We start from the raw sequence: 12462 nt of genomic DNA, 5'->3' as shown, positions 1-12462 counted from the left end.
CGCGCCGCCAAACGAAAAGTTCAATTTGGGCCAAAATATTTTTATCGCCTCCTCCTGTCCAGCTTCTTGTCCTCCAGACCGTGCTCCTCCTCGAGGTACTCCTTCGGTTCCTTTGGCTACCGCGCATTCCCATAAATTAAACGCCAAGTTATTTGAATTCCCTTCGCTGCTCGGGACAGGCGGAGATTGGGTTTGCTGCTGCCTCGATCTTTGCATCTCCCCCAACTCTTCTGTATTCCACTGAGAATATTTGGGGGACCCTAGCAGTCCGATTGGCGAATATCTTAATGCCTAATGATACATTATCTTAATTTTAAAAGCATACTTATAGCCTTGGCAGTCGAGTGCTAATTAAAAATATTTTAACATTTTAGAAGTACAATGATGAATTTATTGATCACAACTTCCTTCAATTTTTGTGATTGATGGACTAAAAAAATGCGTTGGGTTATTGCTCCCCAGATATGAGCAACTTTTCTCTCTGTGTGCCCACCCCTTTGTTTTGATTTCACTCGGTGCTTTTGTCAAATGAATTTTGCAGCTGCCGCAACGCAAGATTGCTGCAGCTCGGGGAAGGGGTTGCGCTTTCCCCCTCCTTTAGGCGCAGAGGAACAGGAGCTGGAGCCGGGCTCTCGAGGTTGAGGATGGTTCCGAGGAGGAGCCCTGTGCCCATGCCGCTGGGCAGGAAGACACTGATTTGGATACTGTAATTCGTATTTGTCCATTTCGCGTCTTTGGCAATTTTTCCACGCTGCTCAATTATCGTGTTTCATGTTTGCATTCTTCTGGGGCTTCTGTCGCGCCTCTTGTTCTTCCCATCTCGAGGGGATGGGGCACGTTTCCTGTCCAGAACACTTTTTCGATTTCGCCAGCGCACAGGAGCCCAGTCGCCCAGGCTCACAGTAGCTTTTGGCAGATTGTTTTCGTAAGGGCTAAGAATTAGTGCAAGTAATTAAGTTCGGCTTCGGTGATTGAAGAATGCTCTACCCTACATATTTGTTGGAAAATTACCAAAAGGAGAATCTTTTATACGCACAAATATAGAATTTTCTTTCATAGAGGCTACAGTGTACATTTTCATCTAAAAATGCAGTATTTTGTCTGAAACTTTACAACTAGTTGTCCAAATATAGAATGTCATATATCGCTGAACTCGCAATGAAATTTTCCATCAAATAGCATTCAAAACAAAAATTTTGAATTTTTGAACCTTTTTTGCAAAAAATTGTGATGATACCCCTTATAAAAATTTTGAAAATTTGACAAATTTTAATTTTTTTTAAATCAATCCAAAATAGCTTAGACTCGTTAGCTGATGTTCTAAGCTGGCCAAAACAGTAATTATTTTGGATGAGGCTCTGTTTTTCAATAAATTACGGCGAGAAAACACGGAAGAAATCGAGTTTTTGCCTTAAGTCTTTCGTTCTAATATTTTTACAAAAAAATACATTATTTTGTTTGAAGCATTAAATCAAGTTATCCAAATATAGAATGTTATATATCGTTGAGCTCGTAGAACAATTCTCTATCGAATGGCGTTTAAATCTAAAAAACATATTTTTTGACCGTTTTTTACAAATATTTGTGATGCCGCCCCTTATGAAAATTTTAAAAATTTTCCAAAATTACTTTTTTTTTAAATCAATCCAAAGAAGCCTTGACTCTTTAGCTGATGTTCTAAGCTGGCCAAAACAGTATTGGCTGTGACACCCTTTTTAAACAAATTACGGGAAAAAAAAAACACTGAACAAATCGAGTTTTTGTCTTAAGTCTTTCGTTTTTTTTTACATAAAAGTTACATTATTTTATATGAAACATGGAAACAAGTTGTCCAAATATATAATGGTATATATCGTTGAACTCGTAATAAAATTCTCTATCAAAGAGAGTTCAAATCTGGAAAACCTATTTTTTGCCCATTTTGACCAAAAAAAGGACGTTACTACTAAGAAAAAATAAAAATTGGACAAAATTGAATTTTCGTTTAATTAATCCAAGAAAGATATCCCTTGTTTTTCAAAGAAAGCTAAATTAACTTTAAGTGTTTAACAGGGGGTTGGTCAATGATGTCTCCAGGGTCCACAATGCAGAATCAGTGCCCTGCGGTAGGGTATCCACATGCACCTCCCCAACAGAGTGACCAAATTGCTGAGCATGCAACGCGGTGTGGCATGCAACAACTGGCTGCAATTGTAAATTACCGTCTTGGCCACATTTTTGCGCATTTAGTCGCGCTTCGAGTGTTGCAGCGCCGTTCCGATCGGTTCCGTTTTCAGTCCGCAGCTGTCTGCTCCAACAACCCCATCCCCCATCCGCAGTCCCCAACCCAAAACCAAGCCCAAGCTGCGGCCCATTCGCAATTACAATTCACTTTGCGCCAGGACGAAAGCGCCTTTCGGCCATTTAATTTGCGGCTTGAATTCGGCTTCGTTGTTGCTGCTTGTTGTCGGTACTTAAGTGTAATTACGCGGCGAATCTCGATCGCAGGCACTGTGCGACCTCTTTTGCCACATCGTGAACTTCTTTCGACGGGGTCTTCGAGGGATGCAGGGGAGTTCCAGTGGACTGCTCATCGATGTCGCTGCTTCGGGGCCCGCGGGCCTCTGATCAAGCACTTAACCGAGATCGTAAGCTAAGGCTTTCCAGCAGGATCAGGCACACTCGAAAAAAGAAGCGTTTTATGATTATTTCTTGAAAAAGGGGAGAGTAGCAATAAGTTAAACTGTTTTGCAATGCTATAATTCCCAATGGGTTCTAGCGTTGACTTTTTCGGCCTTATAATTCCCAACGGGTTCTGGCTGTGTTCGTATGTAATAATATTATATACTAACATTTTTCATTTTATTTTTTTTTCAGATCTCCGACATATTTCCTCCAGTGCATGAATGGGTGTTGCTGCTGATTTGGTGGGTTGCATGTTCTCTTTGTATGTGCAACATTAACGGGAATCATGTGGTGAAACTTTTAATGGTCCGCGATACTGGGGCTGACTGTAACAAGAGCTTAATTTGATTTGTGTTTAACATTTTCGGCTGCTGTCGTCTCGGTTTTTCGGCTTTTGGCTTTGCGTTCTTTCACTGGCCGAAATGCTGATGAGGATTAAACACGAAGCCCACTAATAGCAGGGCAGCAAACGGTTAACCCATTGAGGCAGCCTAATGGGGCCCAAAAGGTTATACAAATAAATTCTCGACTTCAGACGATGAGATATATAGATTTAAGGAAATTGATATATAGATAGATAGATTCTTTGCTAAACCAATTTTTAAAAATAAAATATTCTAGGGTAGTACGATTTCAATTTACTATTATTACTGTTCCTTTTGGCCTGCTTAATTTCATGTTGACTGTTGAAATCTTCTCCTTGGGTTAATGGCTTGCCCTGACAGTCTGGCACTCAAGGCCAGGTCTAAATTATTTTGGGAGCTAGAAGCAAAAGCCGCAGCCACTTGGCCACTTTGGCTCCCTGGCTTCCTGGCTCCGTGGCTACCGTCTGCTGCCACCGAGTGCAATCTATGTCAGAGTTTGACTCGTAATTAGGCTACTTGGAGTGGCACTGGATGCCCAGATCCCCAGATCCGCAGATCTCCAGATCCCCGGATCCGCAGATGCCGAGCAGCAGCTGTGGCGCGAAAATTGTTAACACATTGCTGTCACTGTGGCTACCGGACGGTTCGGTTCGGATCGGATCGGACGAGATGGTATGGGATAGATCTTGGATCTCTTCCTTGGCTCTTATCGCGCTCGACGACGTTTAATTGAAATTCGTTAAGCACTTGGCGAAGAGGGGCAGCCGGCGGAAGGCTGGCATTCCGGCCTGGGAACGGGAATGGGGAATGCTGGGACCTGGCCAACTAAGTTGCGATTGCCAGTTGCAGCTGCCTTTCTCAGCTGCAATAATCCACCCGCAACTGCAGTCTAGTTGGATAATTGCAGTCAGTTGTAACTGCCGCCGCTGTTGTTGGCGTAAAAATGCTAATTAAAGTTGGTTTCTTGTCAGTGGGAGCTGCAACTGCAACTTGGCTGAGACAGCCAAGGGTTGTCCAGAAGGAGGAAAAATAAAGATTAACGAGCCAAAGAAATCGTTAAAGAAATGAAACCAGAAACTGATATAAGTTGGTCAGATCTGTGATTGCGAAAGGGTGACTGCGGAATACCCTTCAATGTAACTTTGTCTGTTAACAGATGCAAATAATATTGTTTTTTTAAAGAGCTGATAAGACTTAAAGCAGATATCACAACCAATAGTTTAGTTGGTTCAAAGATAAGTCACAGAGGATTAAGACCCAACTGGTTAGGCACACATCTGGAATACCCAAAAACCCAAAGAGTATTTCGAAAAATGAGTTGGGAAAAAATGCAAATTGTTCGTTGATGAATTAACAAAAAGGAAAATCGTGACTTATGTTTTTGGCAGCTGCGAGCGAACCGATACAACTGTCCAGTACCTTGTAGCCCCTCGACGCTGTGGCTCCCTACGCTTTCCTCGGCAGGTATATGTACGATATTTATGTACATCCGCAGTCTAGTCCGATTTCCTTGGCTAATCAGTGACGCGGCTTTTTGGCAGAGCGAACACCTGCAAGATCAATGGCTGATGGCTCATAGCTGACTTTCGATCCGATGGAAGGCCGCAGCTTCCGCACCACAAAGCCGCCTCATTAATGACAGCGGATCGGGGGATCGAGCAGCCGCAATAACGAGGCCCACTAATTTGATTGCCTGGCCATAATGACTGGAAGCGGTCCTAGCCTCTTCTTGGCGGGATCGGATTCCTGGCCAACCGCTCCTTTGCTCCCGCACGTTTTTCGCGTTGAACTTCACTGAACTTGAGGCTGAAATTGCCAACTTAAAGAAGAGGAAACATATATTTTTATCGCACTCAGAAATATTCGTTAAGAATTTGCGGGATTTATACTTGGGCAGCGAAAACCAATGTTGAATTTTAAAGAATATAAAATAAATCTAAAGTCTAATAATTTCTATAATATAAAATATTGTATGCAAGGTGTTGCTTAAAAGTTATTGATACATTTTACCAGGTTAGTATTTTCTCCGAGTGCCGTTTTCGTTTAGTCGTGATTTGAGTGTCGTGCGAAATTTTTTGTGCAACTTTTTATAAGTAAAGGAATATTTTTCAGCCTGCACTTTTGGCACTGAGTCGAAGCCTGAACTTTGTGCAGCCATTTAATTTTCCCCCGCTCAAAAAAAGAGAGCTGAGCTGCGCGGGAATGATCGCCAACATTTTAATGTGCTGGCTCTGGCTTTTGTGAAATTGTTCGACCGTTTAGCAGAGTTTTTGTGGGCTTTTTCGTTTTGTTTGGCTCCGAGTGGAATTTTAATGCTTTCGCACACCTGCGCACAGGCGCAGTAACCGTTGTGTGCCCGTAACCTTGTTTCTGGGCCAAAAGCTGGGGACTGTCGCTGGCGAAATTTTGTGACTGTCTCTGACGGCTTCGAAAGACCACAGAGCGTTCTCTGATTTATTTCATTTAAATTTCTGTCCCATGTTTATTTCTTAAAAGATAAAACCATTTATCATATAGGTCTTTCTACCATGTAACGGCTGTGTAATTCTTCGTTTTCGACTTTCCTTTGACGGCCAAACAAACGCCTTTTGCCTAATTAAAATGCATTAGGGAGTGAAGGTCTAGGGTTACTCACAAAACCGGACACGTCATGCCTTTTGGGACAATCACAACAAACTACCTGGGAGGAGATGAAAATCCTTTCCAATCACACAACCACAATGCCAGTCCCCATCCCAGCCGACGGTATCGTGTTTTTAATGGCCGATGACTCAACTCGGCAGAAGACAGAAATGAAGAAGTGAAATAAAATAAAGAAACAGCTCACATCCAAACATCCGAACATCCGAGCACACACACCTGAGCTCCGGGCTCTGCACACCTGAGAAACGAGAAATGCATGCAGGTGTCAATCGCCGGCCGAAGAATGGTCAGCACAGAGCGGCAGCATTCCAAAAAACAGGGAAAATACAGAAAATGTAAAAACCACTGGGAAAAGAAAATCAACCGAGCGCAGGCAGACGCATTACGAATTCACACCAAGTGGCACCCACAGCCGCAGCAGATACGGATTCACCCGCCGGCCAGCCGGGGGATCGCGGGGATTGGTTAATCACTTAGGTATAAATCTCGATCGCCTTTGTCTGGCACTGCCCGCGGGCAATGCAGCGATCCAGAAAAGCATCCAGAGGTTCTCACACCAGCGCCTAGGCGACCATTAACGTCCTTGTCGGCCGGTAATTTTACACTGGCGAGGATAGGTCTGGGAGCTGGCTGGAATTTATTCCAGGGCGACGGAGAACTCTGCTAATTGCTGCCCAATCATTGATACTTTATGGGCCATAACTGTTTTAAAGAGTGCTAAAAAATGCGTATAAAACCCAATACTTCAGACTATAGAATCCTGTATATAGTCTGTAATCTGTATGTACTAAATTTGTGCGATTTTTTGAGTTAATTACTAAAATGTTCTCAAATTAATGTAAGTAATGTCCCAATATATTGAAATACCATCTCATTTTTAAACATTTAAACACTAGGTTCAATAGCTCACTCTTCATCCAACCCTTTACTGCACTGCGCCGTGCACCTCATGCAAATGAGGTAAGTGCATCCAATTCGGAATAGCTCCACGGAAAGATAGAAGATCAGGGCCGAGAAGGAGCTCTCAAAGAGCGGCGACAAAAATTCCGAGAATTGTGCGCGTCAATTGATTTACTCAGCTGTGCGACGGTTGATAACTCCGAGATTTGTTATATTTGCTTCATCATCGCGCCACAAACGAGGCGGTTGAGGCCGCAGTTGGCAGTGGAAGCGGAGGTGGATGGGGGCCATCCAGAAGGAGCGAGGCGATCTTCGGCGTCATCATCATCGTCTCCACATCGCGGCGAGCACCGCACACATGTGCGCACATTAAAAAGCAAGTTTCTCAGGTGTTTAAAAGCGTTTAAAAAGAAAACAGACGCTGTGGCGAGGCGAGGGGCGGGGACCGAGGGACGCGGATCCCAACGAGACAACAATAAACGCAGCCGCGTCCCAGTCCACAGGAGGGTTAAAAATACTCGAACTCGTACTGGTACTATTCCAAGAGCCAACAGCCAACAGCCAAGAGCCAAGAGCCAGTTAAAGCCATGATCATGATCTCGCGACTTGCGAGCCATGGAAACCGCGGACGGACAGCTGGCGACGCCAACAACATCCACAATTGGGGGCGAATCAATAGATCGAGTTCGTAGGAACCTATTACTGAGTAAAGCAGGCACGAGAACCGTTTTTATAAAAATCAGAATCCGAATTTCGGAAATAATTCCTAGGTGCGCACTAAGAAGGGATGGTATAGTATAATGTTTGAGCCACAAGACCGCCAAAATGTCATTTGGAAATCAAGGCATTAACTACCATTATATTTTAAGCGACCTATTTTCTAATAGTAATAATACGCCTTTAATTAACCGCACTATTAGTGCGACCCCGACTGTGAGACGCCGGCGACGACGAGCACGTGAAGGTTGCCCAGCCGCTTGGCCAAGTCGGAGATTTACTTAACGAAATCAAGAGGAAGCGCGTAGGATCGCAGATGCGGTGTGGATGGGGCTGGGCTGGGGAAGCGCGGGGCCTGCAGACGGGGCCGGCGGAGGCAGTTAACCTAGCTGTCATACAGCATTGATTGCTCCGAGGCAATGGCACTACAAAGGCCCCACTGACTCCGCTTGATTGCTTGCCGCGCCGGCCCAGTGGAGGAGATATAGAAACCATCCGGCAGTCGAGGAGCCGAGGGGCGCGGGGCCTCCGACGAGGGCGGTACATTTTTGGACCACGTTCGAGTGACTCAGCAACTACACACTTACTTTTTGTGTGTTAACGATGTACGTACGGATGGCCGGGGTTCAGCCGAATGTTAAGTGCATGTTTTGATTGGTTGGTGGCGGCCCAAACGGATCGAGATTATGGCCCCGTGAGCATGGGAGCCGACTCCGAAAGAGCGCCGTTTTCCAGGGGATCGAAGTCGTCTTGGGAGCGGGGATAATGTGCAACCTTATGTGCATAATCTTCTTAAGAGGTGTCACGGGCATTTATTATGGTTAGGGCACAGTCCGCTCGGCCGGCCACAAAAGCCAAATTAATGATCAGGCTAAATTATAGAGTCGCGAATCTGGCCGTAAGGTTCTGGGGAACGGCTCTCGAACTTGTGAGGCCGCATAAAGAACAAGAACGGAATAATTGTATTCATGGAGAACTGCAGTTATATTATACATAATATTAGAATATAATGTTATTGGTACCTGTAATTTAAGTCAATCAAATGGGACACCTTTTGAAACCCATTAATGCCCCTGCCACATGTTGCTCTAATAATAAGCGAAGTGATCATAAATAAAATAAGCTCAGTATCCCAAAAACAGGGATATATATAAATATTCCTGGAAACAAGGTCGCAAATGAACAACTGGCTTCCTGAACTGGATTAGCAAACCCAAAAAAGCAGCCGACCTAACCAAATGTTGCCCAATCCCCTTGCTGCCACCCTTTTATAGCCCAGTCCATTGAACATCTGCCCATTTATGGCTTTCGCACCTGTTGGCCATGCAAAACTAGGCAGAAAAGGTGTTAGAGCCGGGATTCCAGGCGGAGTGCGAAACCCTTTCAGGCCCGAGAGATGAATCAAGCGAATTCTGGAAATTCCGCAACATGCCAGTGGTGGCTCTACGGGGTGAGGACGAGGAGCTGGGCGGGCTGCATTAACAATGGCCTGCGAGACCTAACACCTGTGTGCCAGAATGCACTCTCCCAGGGAAATCTGTACAAATATTTGACGTGAGCTGAATAGAGGGAAATTTGCATTTGCCGCAGCGGCGGCGGAAGAACAAAGCCAACAGGTAAATGCACTTCTTGGCCGTCCGCATCATTAACACCTCGCGAGGAGAGGTGCGAAAATCCATCACCGATTGGGGCATCTTTATTGTTCTCTTCCTCTTTCCCTCGGTTTTCTGGCCCGGTTTCAAAGTGCGGTGGCCAAGAGCGAATGGAAATCAATTTTGGAATGTTCGGCGGCGTGGAATTCAATGCATTGGCCATGGGCACGCTCGAGTGACAAATGTCAATTTGCATTCGATTTGCAAATGTTTTTCTTTCGGCTGCCGTTAATTGCGCCCCCGCCCCTGCATCGCCAGTCCTCCTGCCCAGCTCCCCAGCGCCCCAGCACCCAGGCCCAACTGCCTCCAATCACTGGGTTCGGAATCGGTAACTGCCACCGTGGGCTCGACGGCTTTCAAGCTCAAGAACACACCTTAAACTGTTTTCAGACCGCTGGCACACTGTCAAAAACAAGGCTTCAGAAGTAACTAGTTGTGGAAATAGCAATACAGGACTGCTGTACTTCTCAGTACTTTTTTACAAATTATTTAGGAATTATGACTCTTGACTTCCTATTTATATGTCAAGCCATCTTTGCTGTAGAGTGGCAGAAGAGTGCTTCTTATATCCTTACATTTCGAATCCAATATTTTCCCGAAGTGCACTGCTAACCTCTGTGGCTGGCTGCTATTGAAATTGGAATTCATGGGGCAGGCCAAGAGCCGCAGCCAATAGCCATGCCCATGCCCCTGCCCCAACCGCCGAGTTGGCTGCAACAAGTTCAAACACATGACGTCGCCGGGGCAAGAGCAAGAGCAAGAGCAAAAGCACAAGCACAAGCAAAGCCACCGAGGCGATTGTGTCGCCCCTCCCCAGAGGGACCCCTCGTAGCCCGTAACCCCGGAGCTCTGGAGGCTCCAGCCGCGGTTCAATGTCAATTTCGATTCGTCATCCGCAGCTGCGTTGATTTCTCGAGCGACCTATTCCCCGTCCTCTGTTTGCTTTTGTAGCCGCGTTCTTTTTTATGGCCATGTTAACTTGGACCTGGCTTTTAACACACGGACGGACGGACGGACGGACGGGCGGACGGGCGGACGGGCGGACGGAAAAGCAGGACCACCGCCGTCGACGATGGGGCTCATTCTAGTGTGCAGTAATTTATTGAGGCTCCCCGCTCGAAAGCGGACATGTGTGGGCAGCCGGAGGCGAGATTACGTCGGATGCCCTTGCATCTGCATCTGCATCTGCAGCTGGCACCGGGCTGAGCAGCCGCAGTCGAAGCTGCAGAATCCACTCGAACGCCCACGCGTCTGTCACTATCGCCTGGGGTCCGCTGCGCAAGCTAAAGTCCATTGATCGCAGAGGGCTCAGTGATTGAACCGAGTTGGAGTTATACGTACATAGCTGATGGTAAGTATTCTCCCTCCGCCGACACACGAACAGTGCGCATTAATTTGTAACTCTATTAAATTATTCACTCCAGGGAACAAACAAAAATTTAAATCACATTCCACTAAATTTGTTCTTGATTTGGGGCACGTCCTTCCCCTTCGGCGTTTTGGGGACCTTCAACGGCTGGTTCATATTTTCCAACTTATAAAACATGGCCACTGCCAGGCCTGAAGAGATCGTTGGAATGCCTTGGGAACCGTTCTGGCTGCTCTGCAACAGGACACTGTTGTTCGGGTCAAAGTCACTGCTTGGTGAGATCCACACTTCCTTAATGGCCATTTAGTTGAACTATTCTCCTTGAATGGCAAGCGGTTTTTGGGTGCTTTCATAGTAACAATATTTACTTACCAGTCTGGGTAGTTGTCACGTCGACAGAACTATAAAAGAGTATTTGGCAGTAATGTTCTGAACTGGCGTTTAAGGGATGGGCTTCTGTATGACAAAATAAATCTAAAAACTACGCATTCAGCTGATCAACTCTGTGATTTAGTAGTTCTGTTACTCACCCTAAGAAATTATATTTTTTAAGCTCCATTAAAACTTATTTATTAAAAAGAATCAAGGGATATAAGGTGTTTTTTTTACAAAATCGTTTGAGTACGCTTTATTCATAACCAGTGTTATATTACACAATAATCTCACCCACTGTGCACTGGACATGCGCACAGTGGGGCTCTCTCCGTGGGTTCCTATACTCTATAGGGTGTACCCCATGTGTTCAGTTCCAGTCCTCGGCTCAGTTCCAATTTGTGGAGCTGGTGCTCACTTGCGCCTGGTCCAAGGCCATTTGCTGTTGGTTCAACAACATTTGCGAGGGCTGCTGCTGCAGTTGCTGCTGCTGCTGTTGCTGCTGCTGCTGCTGCTGCTGTTGCATCGGCTGCTGCTGCACCGGCGGCTGTTGCATTGTCTGCAGCAGAAGCTCCCCCATCTTGGCCCTGAAGAACACGTTCTGGATGGGCGTCATCTGCTTCATCAGCGGCAGAAAGCTGATGAGATAGTTGTAGTCAGAGTCGCCCACGTGGAGGACGCTCTTGCACCTGGCCAGGTCCTGGCTGGTGGACTGCATCAGTTGCTGCTCCTCGCGCTCCAGGTTCTCCAGGAAGTTGACCTGCTCATCCACCCGCTTGGCGCAGTGGCAACTGCTGGCCGCCGCGGCTGCCAGGGCACTTCCCTGGTGCAAGTGCGGACTTATGGTCAGTCCGGAGCCAGGTCTGGCGGCAGTGGGGGCCTGGGGCAGCGGCAACTGCTCCTCCGCCGCCGCACTGGCCAGGGAAATGCTCTCGGAGAGCCGCCGCAGCGCCTGCGGGGTGGACACATCCTGGAACTCCCGCATCAGGGCATCGTTGTCCGCCTCCATTTCGTCGGCAGCCGCGGTGTGCTCGCTCTTGAAGGTCGACATTATGGGCTCGGGCTCCGTCTTGAAGGCACCTTCCAGCTCCTCCTCCTCGTTGTTGCTGCTGTCCCTGTCCTCCTTGGATGGCCGCTGCCCGTCCAGGAAGCTCATGGCCTCCGCATATGACCACTGGTGACCCGGCGAGGGCGTCGCCTGCAGTTTCAAGAGGCCACTTCGCCGGTTCTGGCGGCGATAACTGCAGCGCAGATTTTTCCACTTGCAGCGGGCCACATCCACTGAAAAGAAGGAGAGGCAAAAGTGGCTGAGATAAAGAGAACGTAAACAAAGCACTCGTAACAGGCTGCACTGAGAGAAATTAGGAAGTCTGGTACTCTGATTTGGGAATATTAAATGCTAGTCGGTCGATTAGGTATTCTTATTTTATATTATGTATTTCGAATAATATTATTTCGTATTATGTTATGTACTCATATCGTGATACTCCTGATGGGTAGTGTAATAACGAAAGTATCATTGATGGGCAGTTTCTCGCAGCGCACTCACCACCGAGTCCCACGTTCTCCGCCACCGCGTTCCAGAGGCGCTGGGTCTCCGCGCGGTTGGCGTGGTCCGGGTGCGTCGAGTCCCAGAGAGCCGGGCGCTGCTGCACCTCGTAGATCAGCCTGTGCATGTCCATGTGGCTGCGTCTTTATCGGCAAACTGAGCGGAAAGCGGGATTTTAAGCACACAAAAGAGGCGACTGCCTTCGCGCAGGAGAGCCGCCTTTCTCCCGGT

At 46.9% G+C, this 12462-nt stretch overlaps 1 protein-coding gene across 2 annotated transcripts; it reads right to left on the bottom strand.

Moving 5' to 3' along the window:
• Nucleotides 1-4833: 4833 nt before the first annotated feature.
• Nucleotides 4834-12398, bottom strand: LOC108028241 (probable serine/threonine-protein kinase fhkB). Of its 2 annotated transcripts, XM_017099910.3 has the most exons (4): nucleotides 12232-12398; nucleotides 10841-11963; nucleotides 10683-10784; nucleotides 10332-10630 (listed from the first exon to the last, which is right to left on the bottom strand). In XM_017099910.3, exons 1-2 carry the CDS (start codon nucleotides 12362-12364, stop codon nucleotides 11071-11073), a joined length of 1026 nt encoding a protein of 341 aa, XP_016955399.3. In that variant the 5' UTR covers nucleotides 12365-12398; the 3' UTR covers nucleotides 10332-10630; nucleotides 10683-10784; nucleotides 10841-11070. The 2 variants fall into 2 exon arrangements, 1 of the variants encoding a protein (XP_016955399.3); XR_001768401.2 differs by lacking the exons at nucleotides 10841-11963; nucleotides 12232-12398 and adding an exon at nucleotides 4834-4848 and having other exon boundaries at nucleotides 10283-10630; nucleotides 10683-10806.
• Nucleotides 12399-12462: the final 64 nt, after the last annotated feature.

This window comes from Drosophila biarmipes, chromosome 3L (assembly GCF_025231255.1).
Source record: "Drosophila biarmipes strain raj3 chromosome 3L, RU_DBia_V1.1, whole genome shotgun sequence".
In the NCBI taxonomy this organism is placed as follows: domain Eukaryota; kingdom Metazoa; phylum Arthropoda; class Insecta; order Diptera; family Drosophilidae; genus Drosophila; species Drosophila biarmipes.
Note: the sequence above shows the minus strand (reverse complement) of the source record. Positions and strands in the feature narration are given on the sequence as shown.

What these genes read in the sequence shown, in the direction of transcription:
- LOC108028241 (XM_017099910.3), bottom strand. Translation starts at nt 12,364, where the DNA reads ATGGACATGCACAGGCTGATCTACGAGGTGCAGCAGCGCCCGGCTCTC. An exon ending in GGAGAACGTGGGACTCGGTG is followed by an intron (nt 11,964 to 12,231) that starts GTGAGTGCGCTG and finishes CCTTCTTTTCAG; the next exon opens with TGGATGTGGCCCGCTGCAAG.